Here is a 25911-nt window from a genome sequence, read left to right as displayed (position 1 = left end):
TAAAATCAAAATGGCGAAGACATTGAGCAGCTGATCGAGTTGGTCCGGAAATATCCAATCCTTTATGATTTCTCTGACAGTGACTACAAAACATAAGAAAGAAAGATAAGATATGGGATGAAATTGGCAGGGAAATTGTTGAAAATGGTATGAAGGTTGTCATAATAATATTATGTAGGTATCTTTGTCTAACCAAAGTTTTTTGACAGGATGAATACGCTATTATAAATAAATAACTTTAATCTAAGGTCCCGATATTTAAAAAATACATATTATTAATTTGCGTCATGCACAGCCTTTAATAACAGAAACTTTATAACTTTGATTGTTAGTGCACTGACAGTTCTAACTTATTGCGATCGTTTGGCGTTTTGGTTTCGACTTTCGAGCAGTCATATCAATAATGTTATAATTAGGTATCAGTTACAATACTTCAATCATATTCGGTATCGGTCACGTAAATACCCATTTTATATCCGTCGATAATATCTTTATGTGCATGTAAATATAAAGGTCAGGTACCTCCTCTAAGTACATAATATTATATTACCATCATGGATACCTACCTGAATGATGTTGGAGATATACTAATGCTTTGTGATGAATTTAATTTTAGCAAAGATCTTCAACCTTTCAACGTAGTATCACTTCCCTCCATTTTGGTAAGAGAATTTCTCAACTGTCACTTTTCGTTTTGTTTTCTTTTTTATCGTCTGGGTTCGGGATTTGGAGGTGGATAATTGACACACCGGAATTATGATGGAAGACGACGAGTTTATTTACGTTAATATTATACTATATGGTTACATTTTGAATATTTTATTTTATCTGTACGAAATCGGCGTGCTCGCGGTTTTGCTGCTTGTCGCGATCTGCGCGCCATCTTGTGATTTTTTCCAACGAAACCGTCTTCGAAAAGAAAGCGACGTTGCAAATCTCCAACGGTCAAAGACAATGTTGCCGGCCGACTTTTAACATTATTTATTTTCGTAATCAGCGCTTTATTATTTGTTGGCTTTGATACCGATTCGGGCGTCTCCAGATACACAAAGACATCCCCAAATGGGGACCATACGGGGGTGTCACAAGCGCACCTCTCCGGAAAGGCCCGAATGGGGATCGGGCCAACTAAGGGCTGATTACGATAGCGTGTGTAACTGGACAGTGCGGCGGCTTGATAAGGGGGGGTTGCATTTCTAGACGTTGAAGGATCGAAGCCCTCCCGGTACGTCGGCGGCTGGAGAGACTCGGATGCAGCACTGTAGCATAGTGGTTCGCGGTTCCCAGGCCTACCGTAAAGCTGCTGAGAGAGGAGGGCGTCGCGCCCAGCCCTCTCAACACCCTCGGACCGTCGGCAACCGGAGAGTTTCGGATGCAGCACTACGCCGCTTTGTGGGCGTAGTGGTTCGCGGCTCCCCATGTCTACCGTACGGGCGGATGCTGAGAGAGGACGTCGCACCCAGCCTTCCCAACAGCGACCGTCCGAAAATCAGTCGATCCCTCACGAAAATGCATACCGGCGCATTACTCGACCCCCTTTTTTGCTCGCTTGCCCTGCCGCGGCTATCGAATTACACGCACTGCACTGATATTATACTAATATAATATGCGAAAACTTAATTTTATACTTAAAATGGCTTTAGAGTTTATAAAAATAATTTTAAAAATATATCAGGGCCCGAAATGGACCGGAATGCCATTCTGCCTCATACAACCGCTCCGGGTTGTAAAATTTTCCACTTCGAGCACTGAAATAACTTATTATACATCGCTTCCAAACACAAAACACTTAAAACTAACTAATCTATGATGCTAATGGCTGAGGATGCTGCTTGACTGCTTTCCGCTGATGGAGGCTGCTTTGCTCAGCTGAAGAAGGCCGCTTTGTAGCTCTCTTCATCATGGTGCATCTGGGCCAGGGCTGATTGCAAGGCTCACAGACACGCTGCTGTTGACGAAGAGGGCTCAAGCGGCTGATGATGCAGGGCATTTGATGCCGTTTTCCCTCGTTGGAGCCAGGGTCTTGCCCGATACACTCGTCCGTGGGCCGAGTTCGCTGGCGGATGCAGTTGGTCGGGAGTACATCGGGAGCCATGACTTCGCAATCCGGGTGTTTCTGCTCTTTTCTTCACTGGCTTGGCTTTGGCAGCATCCTCTTTCTACTGCTTATTATTATACTTTTGTTGAGCGCCACCAGAGGCAAGCCTCTGGATGTTTCTTCCTCGCCGTTTCCTATTCCGGTGTTTGGATCTCAGGGTGTGTGTCCGGGTGAAAGAAATTTCACCTGCTTCTTGATTCCAGACGATCAAAATCAAGAAGCGTAGTCCCACGTTTACTGGGGCCACTTATCACTTCCCTCCATTTTGGTAAGAGAATTTCTCAACTGTCACTTTTCGTTTTGTTTTCTTTTTTATCGTCTGGGTTCGGGATTTGGAGGTGGATAATTGACACACCGGAATTATGATGGAAGACGACGAGTTTATTTACGTTAATATTATACTATATGGTTACATTTTGAATATTTTATTTTATCTGTACGAAATCGGCGTGCTCGCGGTTTTGCTGCTTGTCGCGATCTGCGCGCCATCTTGTGATTTTTTCCAACGAAACCGTCGTCGAAAAGAAAGCGACGTTGCAAATCTCCAACGGTCAAAGACAATGTTGCCGGCCGACTTTTAACATTATTTATTTTCGTAATCAGCGCTTTATTATTTGTTGGCTTTGATACCGATTCGGGCGTCTCCAGATACACAAAGACATCCCCAAATGGGGACCATACGGGGGTGTCACAGTAGGTACAAAGCACCAGAAGAAATTAAAAATGAAACCCCCGGCATTAACAGGAATAAAATAATATTTCATCATCAACATCAGTCGGGGTCATTCCACTGCTAGATGAAAGCCTCTTCTAGCTCCTTCCACTATTTTCGGTCTCTAGTTCTTCGCTGCTACATACTTTTATTGTACTTCACGTGAACAAAGAGATCAACTAAGTGAAGTGTCAATCAACAAAAGTGGCATTTGTGCACAATGTTAATGAATTTTCCAAAACATTAAGTGTGATAATATAATATACAAGGATGAATAAGGCGTGGGCGAGGGCCAAGGTCCATTTTATGATTCCTCTATTGATGTACCTATTTTTATTAAGAAAAATGTTTGCTGTAGAATGGGGTGAATACTGAATAGACCCTTTTTAAAATTTCTATTTTTCTGCTACACATTATTCGGACAAACATGAATGACTTAAAACCTGTTTCTATGGACATAATCATACTCTAAAATATTTTTCAACTACCATTTATTATCAAACAGCCAATTTTGTGTGATGTCTCTTTCTATCCAGCGTTGGGGTGATTATAGACATGGCGGGTGGATAGAATCGAATAATGGTAATTTCTTAATGGTAAAAATGTAATTAAGTACCTACTGTACATTACAAATTTATGTAGGTACATTTAAGTATGTAAATCAAAATCAAATCAATTTTATATTTAATTCATAAAAATTATAGAATAATTGGCGTAAAATATTAATAATATTTACAATTTTAAATCTGGCGCGTAAATAAAATTATTTAGTCTATGGCTGCGTCGCTGACGCTTTGGTGTGGGGCAGTGTTTCCAACCGTACTATAATTATAGTATTTGTACTATAATTTTGTTCCGCGTACTATGTACGATATAAAATAGGTATAGTACGCCCAAAATACTATAATTTTGAAAATCGTACTATAATTTTATATAAAAGTACTATAATTCTGCATTTGCCATTTCGCAATAAATTTTTTCCTAAAAAAAACAAGCCGACTATGAAAAATCGGGAACCTGCGGCCCGCGACGAAATATTTTTCCTAAAAAAACAAGCCGACCATGAAAATTTGGGAACCTGCGGCCCGCGGCGAAATATTTTTCCTAATAAAAACGAGCCGACTATGAAAAATTGGGAAAATTTTCATTTTCAACAGATGACAACGCGTACTATATTTTATCTCCAAATACTATAATTTTGGAGGCTCTGTACTATAATTCCACTTTCAAAATATGGCAACACTGGTGTGGGGCCAAACGCGAAATTCGCATCAAATCCAAGCGGTAGCGACAGCGATAGCGAGGGCGTTGCGAATTCGCTGCGAATATTCGCTTTGGTTTGGGGAGGCTTAACACCTCACGCGAAGAAGAGAGAGCAAACCCTATCTCAAGGACTTCAAAGTCAACATAAATACCTAATAAGAGTTTTATTGGTAGGTAAAACTCCTTTAATTTTGTATTAGTTCGGTAGGTATTTAATGACACCAAATTCTTATACCATAGAGCTTAGAGCGAAACTTTATTTCTTTGATTGATACAGTTTTTGTGCAGAAATTTTTATTTTTATAGATTGCAACTCAGAAAATTAAAAAGTAAACGTCAAAATTTCTATCAAACTGAATGTTTTCACGATATAATAAATGAGACGATTTAATTTAAGCTTACTTCGCGTTTAAAAAAGAATTTCTCGATTTATTACATACTATATTTAGTGAATATAAAGCATTTATTATTTAAGTAAACCAACCGTATAAAAAAAAATCTTTCTAGTATCAATGAAGTTCAAGGTTCAATAAATATTGTAATCCGCTGTTGTCGACCGGTCCTCGTGATTATTTTGTTATTTGAATTTGTGCCTTTCAAAGCGACGTGTCCGCTGCCAAAATGTCTACTGCAAGAGGTTTATCCAAGGTTGTAAGAATATTATGTTCCTGTCCAATACTTCTTTGATTTAAACATTTTAGATTTGTGACTGATCCATAGGTAATTCGGGAAGTTTACTCGAATCGAATGATTCGTTCACTCATCTACCATAACAATATGCATAATAATCATTTGTTAATATCATGTTGTTTCTAAAGTGCTGTTATCTCGGCTCGACATTATTGTGGACTGGCTACATTCTGCATAACTATGTTCAATTAATATCTAGGTACCATATAATGTAAAATGTCTGAAAAATACTATAACCTGCAATGTTAACATTTTATTTTAGAATTAAGAATTTGTTGTTCAATATGCATGTAAATTTTCATTATATTTTACCAAAAACATTACAAATAAGGGAGAACAACCTTCATTTAGTAATAATAGATCTATCAACAAATTATCTATGTATTATAATTTTCTTTTTAGACCAAACCCAACATAACACAGTACCCCTACATAATATAATATGAATGTGTATAAGGTTGCATCTAATTATATGAAAATTTTAAATTAACACATTGACTGCTGACTACATAACTACTAATTAATTACCACATTTAAATAGCATGCTAATTATATCTAATGGCCACCTGATTACACGTTAGGCGCGTCTTTAGCGTCCAATGTATTAACAATTATTGGATCGAAAAGCATCAAAATGAGATATCCAGGCTTCCAGTGGCTAGTTCAGGTGTCGAGAGAACCCCGGATTTACAAAAAAAAAAAAAAATTAAATTAAATAAAACAAGGTCTTTCTTGTTCGTAACGTGGACTTATATGTTTAATCTTCAGTTTTACAAGTTTATTTTCTGGTTTTTACAGTTACAGTCGTCAGGTCCGTATACTTTGTCATGTGTCAATGTGTTATGGGTGCAAAAATCTCACACTTTATGCCCATAATATCGAAGTTCACTAATTCAAATTCTGAATGTTTTTTGCTTATAATTTTGTATGTGCGTTTATTTTCAGTTCTTTGCTGTGAACTCACGCAAATATTCGTCAAAGCCGTCATTGAATGATGTAGTTATTGTATCAGCCGTGAGGACACCGATTGGATCCTTTGGTGCATCCCTGTCCAGCCTTTCTTGTACGCAGCTTGGAGCCGTTGCAGTACAAGCGTCTATTGAACGGGCCGGAATAGCTAAATCAGATGTTAAAGAGGTAATATCTATACTTCAATAATATACATAATTTGAAAACACCTCAGATATTATACGTACTAGAAAAAACTGATGGCCAACATTAACGCAATTTAATAATTCGTCGTAATTAAGTAGGATGCCCATAGCTTAATTGGTAAAGCACATTGGCGTGAATCCAATGGTTACAGGTTCGAGTCCTGTTGGGTGTTGTATTTTTTTCAAAAAAGATTTTTTCTAGTAAGTATTATATCTGAAGTGTTTTCAATAATTATGTATCTAAACGTCTCAGTTAAAGTAGAATTAACGAAAATAATTTTGTTTCAAAAGTATTAAGCCGTGCATTCACTCTGGGACAAAATGTCCCTCAATATGACGCGAAACATAGAGTCTACGTGACGCTGCACTGTTGCGCAATGTCCCCAACGTTGCACGCAACATAGTGCGGCATTTCTACGTGCAACGAGATATGATGCATGTTCTCGTACCATGAGCGAGCGTATGGTCTGCCCGTTAGTCGCGTGTATGGGTCAATAAATGATCCGTCAGACATTCGAAGATCACTTAGAATATCTACTCTTTTTTCTCTTTGTAGTGAATAGTTCCACACCCACCACCTTTTTTTGTCTTACGTTTCGACAAACTACTCATTAGAATAAATATGTACACTGCTCTGACCAACACAACTTTCTCGGGTGACATTTCTGCGACAACTGATGTGAGTTCTGGTGTGTACAAGCAAAATGTTCCGCAACATTGTTCCCGAAACATTGACCTAGATGTTTAGCTTCATGTCCCGCGACATGTTGCTCCATTTGTCCCCTAGTGAATACGAGGCTTTGTAAGAAGTTCTACCACGTTAATGTCGGTTCAATTAATAATTAATATAGTATCACATTTCGATGATTCATACACATGATAAAATGAACCTATATTTTAATTAATAATAATGTAAGTAATGTAATACAAGTTTCTCAATTCTGCCACTACTTAGTGACGTACCTAGTCACTAAACAGCTGGTTTCAGTCGCATACATCATCATCATCAGGGGCGCGACAACCCGGTGTGGGTCCTGGCCTCCTCCAACAGCTCCCTCCACCTGTCCCTATCCAGTGTGGCCGCTTTCCAATTTGGTACCCCCAGAATACGGCAGTCACTGGCAGCTCCATCTAACCAGCGAATCTTTGGCCTCCCTCTTCTTCTACGTCCTATTGGATTGCTGGACATCACTCTCTTTGCCGGTTCATTGTCATTCATACGGTGCACATTACCTAGCCATCGCAGTCTCCCAATCTTAATTGATTGAACTGCACTGCAATCTTCGTACAGCCCGTAGAGCTCAGCATTATATCTTCTCCTCCAATTGGTGCCATCCCTGATCGGTCCATATATATACGGCGGAGAATTTTTCTTTCAAAGATGTTCAGGGCTCGTTCATTTCGCAGAGTTAATGTCCAGGTTTCCGATGCGTAGGTGAGCACTGGCTTTACAAGTGTCTTGTAAAGAGTGCTTTTAGTTCGGCGAGATAGTAAGCGGGACTTAAAATGTCTTAACAGACCAAAGTAGCATTTATTCGCAGACATGATTCTCTTATTGATTTCTTCTGTAATATCATTATGTCGAGTTACAAGAGATCCAAGGTATATGAAACTGTCGACCGTATCAAACTTGTATGCACCCAGTCGCATACATATTATAAGTAAATCATTAAACAGTGGCACCATGGGTATGGTAAAAACGGCTTGCAGTTATTTTGGTATAATACAATAATTTTGCTGCCTTGCAGCAAACAGTTCCAATATACCATATATAAATCACCAATGGTACTACTGTAGAACGATACCTATCTATATGTGTATGACTAAGCATCTGGCCTGTAGATTCTTTAATATTATTAAGCATTTCCTTATTAATGTTTTGCGTATTTCTGTTTGCAGGTATTTCTGGGAAATGTGTGTGCAGCGGGCGCAGGCCAAGCTCCTGCTCGCCAAGCCACTCTATTTGCCGACCTGCCCAAGAGTACCATCTGCACCACCATCAATAAAGTCTGCGCGTCCGGTATGAAGTCTATCATGCTTGGAGCCCAGAGCCTGCAGTGCGGCGCCCAGGATGTCATCTTGGCAGGAGGAATGGAATCCATGTCCAATGTACCCTACTACCTAAAGAGAGGCCAGACCCCTTACGGTGGAGTGCATATGGTTGACGGGATTGTCTTTGACGGTCTCACTGATGTCTACAATAAATTTCACATGGGCAACTGTGCTGAGAACACTGCGAAAAAATTGAACATTTCCCGACAGCAGCAAGACGATTACGCAATCTCAAGTTATAAAAGAAGTGCCGAGGCTTATAAAAATAATGTTTTCGCTTCTGAAATTACATCAGTCAATGTGCCGCAGAAGAAAGGTAAACAGCCGGTAATTTTTTCCGAAGACGAGGAATATAAGAAAGTCAATTTTGAGAAGTTTTCTTCATTGGGTACAGTCTTTCAGAGGGAGAATGGTACAGTCACGGCCGGTAATGCGTCCACTTTGAATGATGGCGCCGCTGCTCTGATTCTAATGACGGCTGAGGCGGCGCAGAGATTAAAATGCAAGCCTCTCGCCAGAATTGTCGGATTCCAAGACGGCGCCTGTGAACCGATCGATTTCCCCATTGCCCCAGCAGTTGCCGTGCCCATATTACTGGAAAAGACCGGAGTCAACAAGCAAGACGTCGCATTATGGGAGATCAACGAAGCCTTCAGTGTGGTGGTCGTTGCGAATCAGCAAATTTTGGATATCGATCCAGCCAAAATCAATGTACACGGAGGAGCCGTGAGCTTGGGACACCCGATCGGAATGTCGGGGGCCAGAATCGTGGTGCACTTAGTTCACGCTCTGAAGCAAGGCCAGAAGGGGGTCGCTTCCATCTGTAACGGAGGTGGCGGAGCCTCGTCTATTATGATTGAAAAATTGTAAGTTCGCCCGTATTTTACTGAGCAATGAACGCATAATGATTTTATTGTTTTTGTGTATATCGTTTGGAATTTAAAATGTTTTTTTATACTACCAGTATTGCGTAAATTGAATTTGTGCATATTTCTAACAAAAATTATTGCCATTGTGAAATCCTAAATTCTTGAAGCATTTATTAGGTTTATCATATTTTGTTACTCATAATTTTGTCTTCATAATACACTGGCGTTCAACCTTTTTCGAATCGCGACCCTAAAAATACATTTTTACGTAATAGGGTGAAGAAAATAATCATAAATTTTTCCTCTCATATCATCACATCTTCTTTTACTCTCTATGTATCTTTATGTCTATTTTAACATGTAGATTATCAATCATCAAGGATTTGTTTCTACTTATAAATTACCAAACATTACACTTGGTTTCACCTGACTAATCTCAGTTGCTTCTCTGCCAAACATTATAATTTTATGCACTGGGTTTGTTTCTACTTTTAAACAAGCAAACATTGCATTTAGTTTCACTGTACGTCTAACATAATCCTTTGTCTAGTCTCAAAAACAATTGTTTATCTTCTCCATTAGTAACTGTTTTTATTTATGCATATATTAACTGAAACCCGAGATCGACAAGGCTAACCGATCATCAATTTTCCAAGTATCATATAGATACACAGCACATCCATAAATTTTACACAAAATAAATAAATTCTAATACAAAATTCCATCCTTAACCGGTTTTATGCCTTCAGCGAGTTTTCTCGCTCTATGAGGCCGTGATAGACAAGCCGCACATACGAATTTCGCGAGTTATCTCATCCGACTTTAAACTCAAATTACTAGCCACTGTCGATTGATTTGCATAATCTAAAAAATTAAACACACAGTGACATCTGTTTAATCATCATCATCAGGGGCGTGACAACCCGGTGTGGGTCCTGGCCTCCTCCAACAGCTCCCTCCACCTGTCCCTATCCAGTGTGGCCGCTTTCCAATTTGGTACCCCCAGAATTTGGCAGTCACTGGCAGCTCCATCTAACCAGCGAATCTTTGGCCTCCCTCTTCTTCTACGTCCTATTGGATTGCTGGACATCACTCTCTTTGCCGGTTCATTGTCATTCATACGGTGCATATGACCTAGCCATCGCAGTCTCCAAATTATAATTGATTGAACTGCGCTGCAATCTTCGTACAGCCCGTAGAGCTCAGCATTATATCTTCTCCTCCAGTTGGTGCCATCCCTGATCGGTCCATATATACGGCGCAGAATTTTTCTTTCAAAGATGTTTAGGGCTCGTTCATTTCGCAGAGTTGATGTCCAGGTTTCCGATGCGTAGGTGAGCACTGGCTTTACAAGTGTCTTGTAAAGAGTGCTTTTAGTTCGGCGAGATAGTATGCGAAATGTCTTAACAGGCCAAAGTAGCATTTATTCGCAGTCATGATTCTCTTGTTGATTTCTTCTGTAATATCATTAGACATCTGTTTAAAGAATTATGAATACTAAGCCACAAATCATCACTATTACAGCGATTGTAGTAAAAGCTTTGCTTGCTCTACATTCAATGTGTGCCATTAAAAATCTGCGGCCTATCAGATACTGACATAGTAGTATCGTGAGGCATAGAAAAGATTAAGATGCTCTGTATTTGACAGTCAATTACATATTCAAACACGAATTTTGCACCATAGTCTTAATTTATTATTTAGTTGGCAACTCATTGGAAAACATCTTGCGACCCATGGGTTGGGACCCATGCCATATGTAAATAAAGAAGAAAACCATTTTAAAATTCTTTGCTAAATAACATTATTTTTAATTAACTATTTCTTTTATTCAAACGAATAATTCACAAGATTTAAGAATATATCATTCTTCTATTTGTTGTGATATACTCTCTCAGTTAGCGTTTTTTTAAATTATATAATGTTCAACATTATTTTTCTACAATAATAGTAAATATTGCATAATGTATGTGTGTATATCTATCATTTTAAATCCGCTTACTGGTATGGCAGCTCAATAATTAAGGGAGAATCCTTTAATATCTTTTAATGATAATTTGTATTTTACCTACTAGTGGAGGATGGGCAGATTCTTCTGGCATTGCGGCTACGACCAAATCACTTTATAATGGTGTTGGTGTCATTTGAAAGTAACGATATCAATTATTATTCCTAAATGAGACGCCTGCACTGCCAGAAGAATCTGACACCATTCTATCAATGATATTGTTGTGTACAGTTTGAATTCTAAAGTAATGTTTTTTGTACTGTATATATTTAAAAATAAATCATGATAAGGCAGTAATTCAGTGTTGATATATGTAATTATTTTTTGAGCAATATATTTTTATACCATAGTGTCGAGAGAATGTTTTTTTATCATAAGAATAAATTGTTATTGTGTTATTTATTTTTCATGAATAAATATTACACTGAAAGTTTTTATCTGTTGTGATTTTTTTTTTCTTTGCTTATTTATTAGTGTAGGAATTTCCTGAGAATGTTTCAGAGTCTATTCTAGTAGCCGCATTTACTGATAAAGCAAAATTTAGTACCTGCGTGCACTGGTGTAGTATATGCTCATTATAATATGGGTTGTTGTTTTTATTTAATAAAACACAATTTTTTTGTAGTACTTATTCCACTTTTAATCATGAGATTAGGACCGGTTTCGTCCGCCTCAGAGGGACATTTTCAACTGAATACATTTTTTTAAAAACAATATTTATCAAACAAAATCCAAAGCGATAGAAATAATATAACAATAGGTACATAAATAATTATCCGTCCAATAATACCTTCCCAATAACCGATTAATTTAAAACTAACGAGGTTCGACATTAATATTTCATACTACGTCAGGGGCATTAAACAAATTATTTTAAATATTAACAAACCACAAAATATGAAACAATCTACGCTAACAATAACATTAATATCAACAAATAATTATGATTAGTCAAAATTTACAATAAAATTTTTAAAAAAATAATAAAATAAACAATATTATCAATTGAAATGAGATCGAATACAAAAACAAATACAACCAAAATATGAGTCAAAATTAAATAAAATTTAAAATAATAAATAATGTAAAGTTATGTTATAACAATCCCAAATATTAAATAGGGTATAATAATGGAGAAGACACAAAATATAATTGATCATTTAACAAATTAGAATTGGGCAAAAATTTATACCTATTAATTTCTAGGATTTCCTGTTTATCCAATTTTATAGATTTCTCATTCAAATGCAGGATTTTAAATTTTTTACTGATATTAAAAGAGTGATTATTTAAACTTAAATGATTTCCAAAAGATGAAGATTCATTACCATTTTTGGCACAGGCTAAATGTTCTTTGATCCTAGTATTAAAAGAACGTCCCGTTTGTCCAACATATTTGGCATCACAAGAGTCACAACTCAATAGATAAATTCCACTTTGGTTAAGTTTATCTAATCCATCTTTAGTATTCACCAGTATTGAATTCAAATTTTGTGTGTTGTAAATGTTACATTGAAAAGATTTTTATCTATTTTTCTTGAAATATTCTCAGACACTCTTCCTAGGAAACATAATTTAACCCAGCGTTTTTTAACACTGGCTTCATCTATCACCAAGCCAGAGGTCACATTTAATAAAGCTAATTTTTTAGATTTGTTGGCCAGAATGCGATCAATCAAACGTGAGTCATAACCGTTATTAAAACGTCTTTAACTCCAAAGCAAAACTATTTTCAGACATAGGAACCATTAATAAACGATGTATAAAAGCATGGAAAACTGATAATTTATGTGAGATAATGTTCAAAAGAAATTCCATTACCCCCGTTTTATCCCGCTTCCTCTCTCTTCATACCCAAACATAATACACTCTAAAGCCTAATCGGACTGTGTATGGTTATGTTCACTCACAAGTTGTTGAGACGTAGTGGTCGCAAGATTGTATGAGTAACTTTCAGAAAACATACGTCGTTGCATGTTATTTTATTTTTGGTTGGAATTTAACGCAACAATTGCAACAAAATGATATATTATACGGGGATATTTGGAAAGATGGATATTTTGATATGGCTTATATGATAGTGTTCAAAGTAAGTGTCATGTTGAATTTGATAATGATGATTTAAAATCACTGATTGAGTCGGATCCTAGTCTAAATGTGTAAGAAGTAGCTGATACGCTTGGAGCCACTTGGTTGACAGTGCAGACACCTTCATGAAACTGGCAACATATCTAGGCAAGTCAGCAGAAAATGTATCATACTCTAGCATTACAATATAAGACCACTTGCAGCAATCCGTGAATTAATGGAATAGTTAAACTGAGAAGTTTTACCGCATCCACCATATTAACACACTATTACGCTATCGAATTATCATTTGTTTAAATCAATGTTCAGTCAGTCACTAAATCAAAAAATGTATAGAATTTACAAATGTCAGTGATATTCAATTTCACCTCGAATTTACAAGATAGGAAAGGAAAATTTACAGAAGTATGACAATAAGTCTTGATTATTGATGGTAAATGTGTAATTGATTAGACAAAATAAATTTTACTAGATTGTGTGTATAACTTTGAAATAATTGGTAAATCTTCTTTCAAAATGGAGCCTTCTGTGATATTCTTTAGATAATTTCAGTTTGACGTAAGTGCCACTTTGTGTACCTACGAAAAACAACTGAGGTTGTTACTTTTAAAGTCCATCGTTTGTGCATTCATAAAATACCAAATCCTTCACCGTTTGTTAGTTAAATAGAAAATTAAATCGGAGGTTGATTGCAAAGTCAGCAAATACAGTCAGCTACCATTTTTTATATTTTATGACCAAATTTGAACATGATTTTTATTAATTTTAATGACATTAAAGACATTTTATTTTGCTATTGTGCTAAATGTGCTTGAAGTTTTTTTTACAATTATCTCAAAATGACAGAATATGTATGTTACCAACTTTCAAAATGATATCCTCAAATATGTAATCTTTCTCTGTAGAGTTTGTATGTCAATTAGTTGATCAATCACTTTCATATCGTCACCTCATTACTACAACTAGATAACTCTGATTTGGTCATTGTTGGGAAAATGAAATTTCAACTTTACTTTACTTAACATAAATCTAGGCTATAATTTATTATTTAAAATAAAAATGGAAAATTGTGCTTGTCTAATTGGGAACAATTAAATAATGTTCAATTGTATGAAAAAATATTGTAGATATATTATTAGTTATCTAATATTTTCAAATAGCGCTCCGACTGCAGGGACTCGCGCCCACTTAACTCCCATCTGCTCAATTTGTCAAAAGCCGCAGAGCACTAGGGGTCAAGTACGATATTTATTTCTAATTGAATCTTTTCCGTAATTCGACATTATATAAAAACAATTTTGTTTTAACCCCTTTTAAAGATGCAATAATAACTTATTAGTTACTATTATTAGTTGGTATAATAAAATAACGTGTTACCCTACATGTGTTTCGTCTTCCTTGAGACATCTTCATTTTGAAGACGTCTTGATGATGACAAAACATATGCTGTGCAATGTATTACTTCATAATACAAACTGAGTAATAAAAATTGAACAAAAATAAAACCTCGACATCGAAAGTTTTGTACTATTCCATATCGTCACCTCAATACTACAACTAGATAACTCTGATTTAGTAATTGTTGGGAAAATGAAATTTAAATTTTACTTGACTTAACATAAATCTAGGCAATAATTATTATTTAAAATAAAAATGGAAAATTGTCCTCGTCTAATTGGGAACAATTAAATAATGTTCAATTGTATGAAAAAATATTGTAGATACTTATATTATATTATTTATTTAATGCATTTATGGTTTAGTAAATACAGTTCCCATTAACTCTAGTTTTATAATTTTGTAAAGAAGGAAATGTAGAATAATATTCAATAGTTATCTCAAAACAAAACAGTGAAAATCAAGTTATCTAGTTGTAGTATTGAGGTGACGATATGTTTAGGCTCCATCTCTATACAATAAGGATTTCTACTACATCTTTGGGTATAGCTATTATATGGCAATATTGGGCACGCCCGCAAGTGGTAAATTCAGCTTTAACAGTAAATTAGACTGCTAGAATGGATTAGCAGAAGTGGTAATAACAAGGATAACCGCAGACGTATCTTTAGTGGCCACAGGGTCCTTCCGTACCAAAATAATAACCGTGTTGATTACTTAGCTCCTAAGATTTTTAGTTGTAAGATTCCGAATATTTATTAAGAGAGACCTTTATATTTCCAGAGTGGATGACCAATATATAAACAAAAAACCGGTTCTAACAATGTATACCAAAGACCCGTGCCCCATGTGCGACGACTTGAAAGAAGAACTTATGGCATTCGGTGATCGATATACATTAGAATTAGTTGATATAACACAAAAAGCCAATTTAAAATGGCTTCGGCTGTACAGATACGAAATACCTGTGTTGTTTTTGAACGGTGAATATTTGTGCAAGCATCGGCTTGATGTGGGATTATTAGAAGCAAAACTATCTGAAATTGAAGAACGTAAGACAAAATGAAATAACTCTTTGAGATCCCCGGGGTTCCAGCGGCTAGCTCAGGAGTCCATCGAACCCCGGATTCACAAAAAAAAAAAAGAAATTCAAACGGTTGGAGTATAAATAAAACTCGGTCTTTCGTGTTCGTGACGTGGTCTTCTTATATTTTACATTTTCTTTAAACGTTTACATATTTTGTTTTAACAATAAGTTTCGCAGGTCCTATCCTATCGGAAAGGGGACGCTTACTAATTACTTTTTTCTTTTTCAAACTTCGCGTACCCGCGCCATTCCAGCAAAAAGGACTCTCGTGATTGGCCAAATTTTATCGCGTGATCTTTGATTCGGCGAATCACGAGCCTGACCCTGGCGCAGGCGCGTCGAAATTTGGACGTTGCCGACAAGCGCGGCAAAATTTATTATATTTAAATACTTATATTTAGTCTTAAAATTATCGCTTTCATCCATCATCATTTATACTTTTTAAATTAAATTAAATTTATCTTAATTACACCTCCGCCCAATATGTCATTTTCACACACCGGACGAAGGCCCTTACTTATAAATAAAAAATACTTACGTGGTTGAGCAAGGAATCAGATTAGATGTTTTATGAAGCCGTTTCTAGAGGTCAGGGTTACGTTTCGACTTGAGCTACTAAATGATTATTTTACACCGGGAGAAGCCCGCCTGTAACAGGGGTGTATCATCTTCCTGAGTATGTTATAAAATATAAATGGATATAGTTTTTATCTTTTTTTTCTTGGTGCTACAACCCATGTGGGTCTTACACCCCTTCAGTATCTGCCTTCATCTAGGTCTGTCCAATGCCGCTTCCCTCCAGTTTGGGATATCCAAGGTTTATAAAACCAACTCAACACTATCTCCATCTTGTAGGAGATCGACCAGGTCTTCCTTTGCCTTCTGGCTTTTCGAATATCAGTGAATTTTCCATTCTGTCTATAAAACGACCCAATCTGATAGACTGTACGATATGCAGACCCCCGTTCAAAGCATACAGCTTATAATTGTATCTTTGTCTCCACCCGAACTGTGGGTAATTGATGGGTCCGAAGATACCATGCAGCATGCTCTGCTGAAATGAGCCCAACGCCCTCTCCATACTTAAAGTCATGCACCAGGTTTCCAAGCCATACATGACAACTGATCTTGGTAATGTTTTGTACAAGTGAAGACTTTGGGAACAAAAACGGCAGTCTCCATTTTCGCAATATATTGGCAAGTCATTAAAAATATCTCACATATTTCTTATAGGTATAATTTCTAAAAAAAGTATTTTGAAATGTTGTTTGTATACTAATAATATCGTCACTGTACAGTCCAATTAGTGTAACCCTCACTTTTCACCGAAGTGACATTTTGATGGCAATGGACTTATTGCATTCTCTTATATTATACGAACTGGCCAAGTATCATAAATCCCAAAAAATTATTTCATATCAAAATTCAAAACTATTTTTTAAGCTACTTGTAACTTGATAAAAAAAATCTTCCAGCCAAATGCTGTAACCCCTAAACGCCAGTGGCGAAGACTCCATACTAGGCGATTATTTGAAGCCTACCTTCTTAAGAAAAATATTTTTTAATTTCATATTGACTTTTTTTATATAATCACTTGATTATATATTATATAAAATAATTTATTTTGCCAACGAGAGATGCCGTATGTGTAGGAATGATGTATTACACAGATAATAAAATTACAAAGGTTTTAAAAAACATACCACAGGGCGCCATCTGTCTTGACGTGGATATGGACTTTACGTCACGTAGCCCTGCCCAGTCTATCGAATTGTATGAACTAAGGCAAGCTCCGATCGCAGAGACTAAACTTAATAGTTAATAATTAGATAATTTAAAAAAATAATTTTTATGGTGTGTAATCGAATATTAATAAATATAGACTGTTTTTTTAAATAAAAAGAACTTTTATCTAATGATTTTTGATGTGTATAAATGTTTTGAAAAAATACGTTATTTAAACTGATCACTTAATTTTATGTCGTCAGTGAGTTTTTGAAGTTTCATTAAATTAGTGTCTTGTCATTAGTGTGTACCTGTTCATTAATAGTAATATTGTTGTATCTTCTTATTTATCGTAAGTATACCTGACAAGTGTGTTCTTTTTATCAGATCTCCACAGCCTACCTCTTTCCAAAAGTCACCCTTCGCCACTGCTAAACGCAAGCCACTGGTGTGTCAATAAAAGAAAATTCTCAATTTGTAATAAAATAATAAATAAATATTATATAAAAAAATAAGTAATTCCAATGCCCACAGTTTTTTTCACTTCCTGAACAATTTGATATTTGAGGGTTACGCCAATTGGCCTGTACAGTGACGATATATTATAACATGTTAAAATAGTTTTTTCAGAAATTAATACTTATAATATACTAATATACTATATACTAATAATAAGAAAGATGTAAGACATTTTTTAATCACTCGCCAACATATTATTGCGAAAATGAAGACTGCCGTTTTTGTTTCCAGAGCCCTCATACCTAGTATTTATAGAGATTTTAAAAATGATGGTTGATGGGTATTGATTTTTACTGTGTTTTAGAATAATTGGTTAGGAATTTATTTGAAATTTTAATCGTAAGAACAAAAGAAAATACTTTCTGTGTACTAAAAATGTCCAATGTAGTGATTGCTAATGTGCATTTTTTTCAACCCATAAATGATTGACAAACAACATATAGCCAATAATATTATGTTTAATTATTTCAATAATGGTTTTTATATGAAAAGAAAATGTACAATATTTTATGTCTTGCAAATCTATAGCTGCAGTTGGATTGCAAACAAAAAAGGTAGTTTTGTTGGTTACATTGAAAGTTTACAAACTAAAATTTCTATAAGATTCATGAATTTTCATCAAAACAACAGCAAAATACGAATGTACCAAGTACAGATAGAAATTTTAGAATAATTACAACATAACACATTTCCAAGCAAGTACAAATTACATACAGAAAGTTTACAAAAAATACATACAAAAATACAACCTAACCGATTGATGAAATTAATTATCAATTTGAATTTGCATCTTAATTTGCCTGTGGAAAAACAGTCACAAAATAAGTCACATTTGTCGGGTTTGAAAAAAAATACTTAAATGTAATTGTACAAAACAAATCAATTAGAATTAAAATTGAAATTCCATTAACTACTCTCAGTCAGTAGTATTAATTTGATATAGGTACCTATATATTGGAAGCATTCTAAAACGAGTCAGAATCAGCGTTTGGCGGCCTAAGTAAAATTATATGGAGTTAGCTATAAAAATCTACTACCTATTAAGTTTTATAATTTGGCTGCAAAAAAATATTTTGAAAAATCATGCCTATCTGGATAATTGCTGTTTGCCGTGCTGTTAACCACCAGGGACCGCTGAAGCCATGGCCCCCACAAAGGGGGGGCTGACAGGGCTCTAGCCTGGGGGCCCGGGCTCAGGAAGGGTCCAGCGTGGCGAGTCGACCAGTTAAGTGATATAATATATAACTCTAATAGTTAAAAAAGTATATATCTCTTCAATAACGTTATTATTTAAAATTATGTGGTTGTTTGACACATTTTTTTTATTTTGTATTGATACTCGGCAACTCCATAATTCAAATAGATGTAATATATCTACAAATAAACACTAAATATACTCATTAATTTTACCGCGTAACTACACCATTTGGAAAAGGCCACTGCAGAGCGTCACACTGGCTTTATTTTTAACCATAGGTAGGCCTGCCAAATATCCTAGCCTGGGGGCCCGCTTCAGGATGTGGGGGCCATGGCTGAAGCAGTCATGTTAAAGAGACGGGAATCGACGAGCGGGATCGGCAGACGTTTACTATGAATACTCGACTCCATTGGTTACCACGAGTTACTAAGGCTTCTACACTTGCCAGGTCTATACATGGTAGACTTCTTGAATCATGTAATCTTTTCATCATAATTGTCTCGATCCGCAATAAACACCGTTCCTCACTACAACTTGTGATTATTGTAATCTACCATTCTGCAGCCTCGTGACCAAGACCCGCTGCCATATAGAACCTCATTCCAAGCCTTATAACAGTATAACAAAACACTGCCGTCTTGTTGTGCATAGGCATAGAAAATCATCTTTTCTATGGCTACCAATTCAACCACACTAAAAACTTACATTACACCTTTGAGTGATATATGGATTTTAATTACAGTTACTGTAGAAAACTATGTACAGGTAAGTTATTGCAAATTGAACCATGATTCACTAAGCTTTAGCATTCATCCAAGGATATTTCTCCTTAACTGTTATTTGAAAATATGTACATTAATAAGGGAAGAGCAGTATGCTGTGTGGAAATTATGTTATTACCAGAAAAAATCAGCCAGTATAGCATACAAATCTATCGTGACAGTGCAATAAGAATTATTATTGACATTAAATATTCGAATATCAGGTGGTTCTTCAGTGAATTCATCCCGTTGCTGAATTAGTGTACACTTTGAAAACATCTGATTCATGAGAAATGACTGGCCGCAGCGTAACTAAAATTAATGGCATTTGCTAAATTGATCACTAATGTTAGGGGGACCAAATATGGCATAAAGATAGAAGAAATTTAAGTTAAACAATCACAGGAGACAATAAATTATTTATATCGAAATTTACTAGAAGGGTGGCTGGGGTTTATTTAAAAATGGAACTGAAATGATTTGACAAAAGGTTGTTTTATTAAACATCTTCTCTCTAAGTTCGTGAGTTTTTAGTTGTGAAGTAATTAGGTGTATTTTAATTATATTTATATCATTTAATTAAAAGTGAATTACATTAAAATTTATGATAATCCACTGTGATTTTTAAATTAATCATCGTAAGTGAAAGAACCGCGTTATGTGGAGTGAAAGAGAGAAAAGTATGCTGCATGTCAGGGCCGTACTACAGAAAAAGAAAGCTCGAATAAAAAAATATAATAAAATCGTCCTTTGAAATATAAAAAAATATTTTAGCCAACAAAAGTTTTATCATAAAAAATAAGAAAATGTCTGTCAATCCATGTGTTTTTAACAGGGGCTCGAACCGGAACTGAACCGAAAACCGGAAAACCCGTTATTTTTGACGGAACGATAACCGAAACCTAACCGTAAAAAAATCGGGTTCGTAAAAAACATTAAAAATAGTATTTATCCTTAAATCCCCAATCCCCAATATTGTGTTTTCAGATCATTTATTATTTTTTGTTTACTTTGTGACGCCATATTCTCTCTGATCCCCCTCCCCTCCTATAGCGTGACTTCATTTACGGACGGCCCCTTTATTTTAGATTTATAGAACTTATTAAAATCATAGATAACTAAGTACATGGAGAATTATTATATACATAATAATAACAATAACACAACAGTGTGTAAAGGTGTAAAATTAAATAATATAAATAGGTACCTACATAGTATTATGTCTAAACTAATATTTATAAAACATACCTAATATCCTACTATATAAAATATCTCCTCCAGTCCTCTGAATACCTCAAGAGTACCCGCAATAGTAACTGAATTATCAGGTACACAGTTGAATTGCACTCATCTGTTTTACCTGTCAAACGATGAGCGACCAATCGGCTTCAAAGCAGAAGGTCACTGTGTCTCAAAAGTCCCAGGGGACAGACGATATAATTTGGTTTATATTAATAATTATAATCAAATATTATTGTGAATATAAGACAGGTAGGCAATTGCCAACTGATTTTATTGCGTACCTGCACATTTTACTACACAATCAGATTTGACCGTTTTATATTAACAACAATTTTGAATTAAACTAAGACTTAGCGTGATACACTTATTGGTCTAGTAATAAACGAATTAGGAAATATGGAAAACATAATAAATTAATCATAGATATTAAAAATAGCCCAAGGTTTTCCAGTTTTTGCATCGAATACACTACTGGCAGAATTGCTTTTATAATAAAATAAGTAGAAAGCGACAGAGCTATACATATCTAACGCGAGTGAGAACGAGACAACAAGATGGCTCGCAATGCTATTTGAATAAATTTATACAAGTTAACATGTACCTACCATGTAGTCTTCGGAAATGATTTTGAAGAGTTGAATTTTGTTTCGTGCGCGGTCGTGTAACTCCTGGAACAATCCTTTATTTAAAACAAAGCGTGAATTATTAATGAAAGTGCAATACTGCCTTTGTGTAGTGATTAGTTATTGAAATATTAAATGTGCTTTCACAATAATAGTCGGTGTCCAATGTGTAGTGATTGATACATTTAATATCGGGCTGCCAGGTTCTGAAGTTAACTAACTCATTTGAAATCGTCGAATGACCAGTTCGTTAACAATAATAATAGTCGAAAGAATGTAAAATAGTGTCGAAATATCTCTATCAACGATTGCAGTAAGTATGGCATGGATAATTGATGTATTTTCGCTACTTTTAAGCTTTATCTTTGAAACATTTTACGACCAGTCGGTCCCCCTCTGTTAATTAAATTTGACATTATTGATACAATGTTGACATCGGTTGTTTGAACTCGATGTAGTTAAAACAATGCTGTTTTTGTTTTGTAATGCAATATTGTGCCCCATACACGATTTGTCGGTAATATTTTGTCTTTCCAAGTGTCAAATTTCATTAATGCCGTGGTGGAATAACGATTTTGTTGTGAAATTTTGAGGTTTTAATCACCATGGTAACCATACGTTTCGAAACCTTCAATTTTGATCATTAATTTGTAACCACACTCGACAGATTGGCAGAGCATACAAAAAACATCCAAAAACATCCAAATATTATCTACCTTCATTATAAGAAAATAATATAGGTATTTTCGACGTTTTTCATTAAGTAGGTACTTATTATAATTTTAAAATACCAGATACCTAGGTAGGCATTAAAAATTGTACTTTTAAAAAATATGAATTACCTACTTAAATTTTATTATTTTAGGGACGACACAAAATATTATAAAAAATACTTACCTATGTACCTACTTATTTCGTCTGCAATGGCGTAGCTTATAAAAACTAATCAGTTTATTTTTTATTGATTAACTTTAAATACCATGTAACATTCTTCATAATTCGGAACAACCTCAGACACCCATCACAAATCCAGCGCTCGAAATGGAAAAGTTTACGAACCGGAGCGCTCGACAATTTTCTGAAAATATTAACATAGGTACCTAGTCATCAAATTTTATATGCATTTTATGAAAATAAGTATGTTAGATTTTTTGTTATATGGTATAATGATCTAGCTCAGACGGTCAAATATTTTTTCCACGAGACAGAGCGATAACTTTACCGATTTCACGAACCGGACGGCGCTCCGGTCCATTTCGAGCCCTGCATAGACCGTAGAAAAAATGGACGGATTGGATTCGAATCCATATACATCCCAGTCTGGGCGAGCAGCTCTACCAATAATACACCAGTGACATTTAAAATTCCATCAATATTGTCTACCATCTTTTGTAATTTTTAATCCTTGACATGATCTGTTCGTTACTCTCGAGATTTGGATGTGGTCACCATCCAAACCACTTTATGAGGCTGTTTTAAAATATCTTATATCTCTGTGATATCAAACTTTCCCAAATAGTTGACTATAGATAGGTATACATATTTACGATTCAGCTATTCCAATTATCAAGACCTTGAGCGAAAATGATTTTAAATAAAATTTCCCATAGGTAGTTCATTTGTTTCTCTGGCAGGAGACAACGAAACATTTTGTTTTTCCTACATTCTGTTAGCTGTGGTTCTTCATGCAATTAGAAGAAGTCAATGCTGCATCAACATCTCACGTTATGAATTATTAGACCGCATTATTAGACCCACGAGCTTTTCATCAATAGTTATACAATCGCGAATCGAATACCTAACCCAGGCCAAGTTATATCTGCTCGCTAACAAATGAACATCGTATAACGACTAGGCACTGTTCAAAACTTGCATCAAGGATTCTTGGTCTAGAGTCTGGACTAATCATTGTGCCTAGTCGTTCATCATTCGTATATGGGCCCGCCTATTGTAAGCAGTGACGTCCCGTAGGGGTAGGCAGATTGAGCGTCGCTTGGGGGCGGCAGTTTCTCGAAGGGCGGCAAATCGAAGAGAATCATTTGGTATATATAGAAATAGCTACCTAAACTTAGTACCCAACAGAAAATATCTTTCCATAAAAAAAATCAGCTCACTGTTTGGAAGCAAAATGTATTAATTAACATAAAATTTAGCTGGAATTTTTTTGTCAAGTTCGCGATGTCTAGTTTACTTCCGTTGCCCTTCGACGTCCATGGTGACCAGAAACGACACGTGCAGGGATGATAAAACATACTGTATAAAAAGTGGAGCGTTATTTTGGCGTTGCCTAGGGGCGACATTTTGTGTAGGGAGGGACGTCACTGATCGTAAGCGTACTTATTTTTGGTTCCGTAGTTATTTTTTTTTTATTAGTCTTCGGCGCCTAAGGATGCCATGGTACACAGTTTGAATATCACTGAAATGGGGTGAAATACGTAATAATGAATCCTTTACTTAAGGATGAATCAGGAATCATCGAATTGTCACTACCTAAGTACTTGTTTTTATTATGAAGGTAAATGACTTAACTTGATTGCAGTCTTGACCTCTGTTTCTTCCTTATGGAGTTATTTAATTATCTAAAATTATGATTTTCATTTCCCCTACAAAGCATTTCTTTGCCGTGTATATTTTATTTAAATCTTTATTTATTAGCCAATTCCGGCAGATTTTATTGCTTTTTATTATGTTAAATCTTGCTATATTTTTCGATATTATTTCGACACTGCATAACGGCGCCATAAAACGCATAATATTTATAATACCTAATCACAGCGCTGCTATATTATTCACAAATTAATATTATTATGGAAAACGTCTGAATCACGAAATCCGGTTATTCTCCTAATGCGTACGTAGAGTGGAACGGAAATATTTGTAGCGTGACAACAGAATATGCATTGCCATAAAAGTGACATCAATAGATAAATAAATTGGTTGGTTTCTAAAATAAATAATATATAAAGTAGGGAGACGAAAAAGGCAATGCATATTACATTAGTTTTAGTTTCCGTGCTGTAGAAACAGCTTGAAACTGAAAATGCGATTTGTGAGGTACCCAATCAGTGTGGGGGCTAGAAGGATTTGGCCACCGCCATCTTTAGATTAATAAAGCCTGAGCATAACTTTTTGCACAAACAGCGAGTGGTCCACTTTTCAGCTGTCAAAATCAGATCCCATATTGCTTGACATATTGATTCGACCTTTCTCGTTTCAAATTGAATATTAAAACTTCTCACATCAGTGTTATTTATAAATAATATACATTCCTGTTATTCATCAGCTGTCAAAGTCAGACTAGTCCTTCACACAAAAACCGGTGATAATATCGATTTCCAAAAAATATGATTGATCTATGCATTACATTTGTAGAAGGTGTATTAATGCTAGTATATTATTTATCATGTAACTCATCTATCCAAATCAAACCATTCTCTGTGTGAACACGACAGACGCTCAGTATGAGTACTCTATAAAATAATGACAAGGAATGACAGGTCATCAATAGACAACAGCGGGAGGAGCGGAAAAAGTAGGACCAGTCGTTGTGAATGTATCGGCTTTCTACTTGAGTCGGCAATGATTTGGCCCATTTGAGATCAACAATTAAATTGCAAGTCTGCTTCGATGATGTGGTGGACCGGCCGCATAATCCTCTGATATTATCACGCAGTGGCGTCCCTCGACAAATCTGCCGACCCTAGGCAGCGCCAAAATGCCGCCCCATTTTTTATACTGTATTTTTATCATCCTTTTATGACTCCAATATGTAATAAATGTGTTGTATGGATATATTACCAACAAAATATATACCTACTTACCACTAAAATGACTAAAACATACACGCACTGCCGTGTGCACTGGTTAATGAGCCAGACTGTAATTATTATTCGCAAATCTGCACATGACGTTTCTGGTCACCAAGGACGTCAAAGGGCAACGGAAGTAAACTAGACATCGTGAACCCGATAAAAAATACAGTCCTATTAAACCTTTTGTGTTAATTAACAAATTACTTAACACAGTTTGTTTCCAACCGGTGAGCTGAATTTTTTTATGGAAAGATATTTTCGTAATTATTAAGTTTAGGTAGCTATTTCTATATATCATACCAAATGATTCTCCTCGATTTGCCGCCCTTGGAGTAACTACCGCCCCCAAGCGACGCTCAATCTGCCTACCCCCACGGGACGTCACTATTATCACGGGAATATAGTTTCAATGTCTTGACGGGTATGCTAGTTTGGCTTAGGTGCTTTTTTCGACGTAACTACAGCGAGAAAGAAGATCTCTTCTCATATATACCCGACCTCGACCGATGTGACGGTAGCAATCAACATACGACTCTTGCACACTAGTGCACGTCAATACAATACAAAATAGGAAATCATTGGCAACGCGATGTTTTTGAAAGCTATAGTATT

General features: G+C 35.6%; 2 protein-coding genes across 4 annotated transcripts in view; both read left to right on the top strand.

Moving 5' to 3' along the window:
• Positions 1 to 4377: 4377 nt before the first annotated feature.
• Acat1 (Acetyl-CoA acetyltransferase 1) lies at positions 4378 to 15459 on the top strand. 3 transcript variants are annotated; one of them, XR_015069976.1, is made up of 4 exons: positions 4378 to 4721; positions 5709 to 5900; positions 7817 to 10912; positions 11036 to 11279. XR_015069976.1 is itself a non-coding variant. In XM_085942213.1 (4 exons), exons 1-4 carry the CDS (start codon positions 4695 to 4697, stop codon positions 15396 to 15398), a joined length of 1521 nt encoding a protein of 506 aa, XP_085798339.1. In that variant the 5' UTR covers positions 4378 to 4694; the 3' UTR covers positions 15399 to 15459. The 3 variants fall into 3 exon arrangements, 2 of the variants coding, with proteins under 2 accessions (XP_085798339.1, XP_085798340.1); XM_085942213.1 differs by lacking the exon at positions 11036 to 11279 and adding an exon at positions 15116 to 15459 and having other exon boundaries at positions 7817 to 8835; XM_085942214.1 differs by having other exon boundaries at positions 7817 to 11279.
• A 6028-nt stretch (positions 15460 to 21487) lies between these two features.
• bdg (sodium-dependent transporter bedraggled) overlaps positions 21488 to 25911 on the top strand; it is a 112244-nt gene continuing 107820 nt past the window's right edge. The window contains exon 1 of the mRNA XM_085942208.1: positions 21488 to 21800. The gene's annotated coding sequence lies outside the window, so the exon portion shown is untranslated. The remainder of the gene's footprint in view (positions 21801 to 25911) is intronic.

This window comes from Rhyacophila brunnea, unplaced genomic scaffold (assembly GCF_057557595.1).
Source record: "Rhyacophila brunnea isolate RB1 unplaced genomic scaffold, BYU_Rbru_1.0 scaffold_14, whole genome shotgun sequence".
In the NCBI taxonomy this organism is placed as follows: Eukaryota; Metazoa; Arthropoda; class Insecta; order Trichoptera; family Rhyacophilidae; genus Rhyacophila; species Rhyacophila brunnea.
The sequence above is the reverse complement of the archived record's forward strand: the minus strand, read 5'-3'. Positions and strand labels throughout refer to the sequence as shown.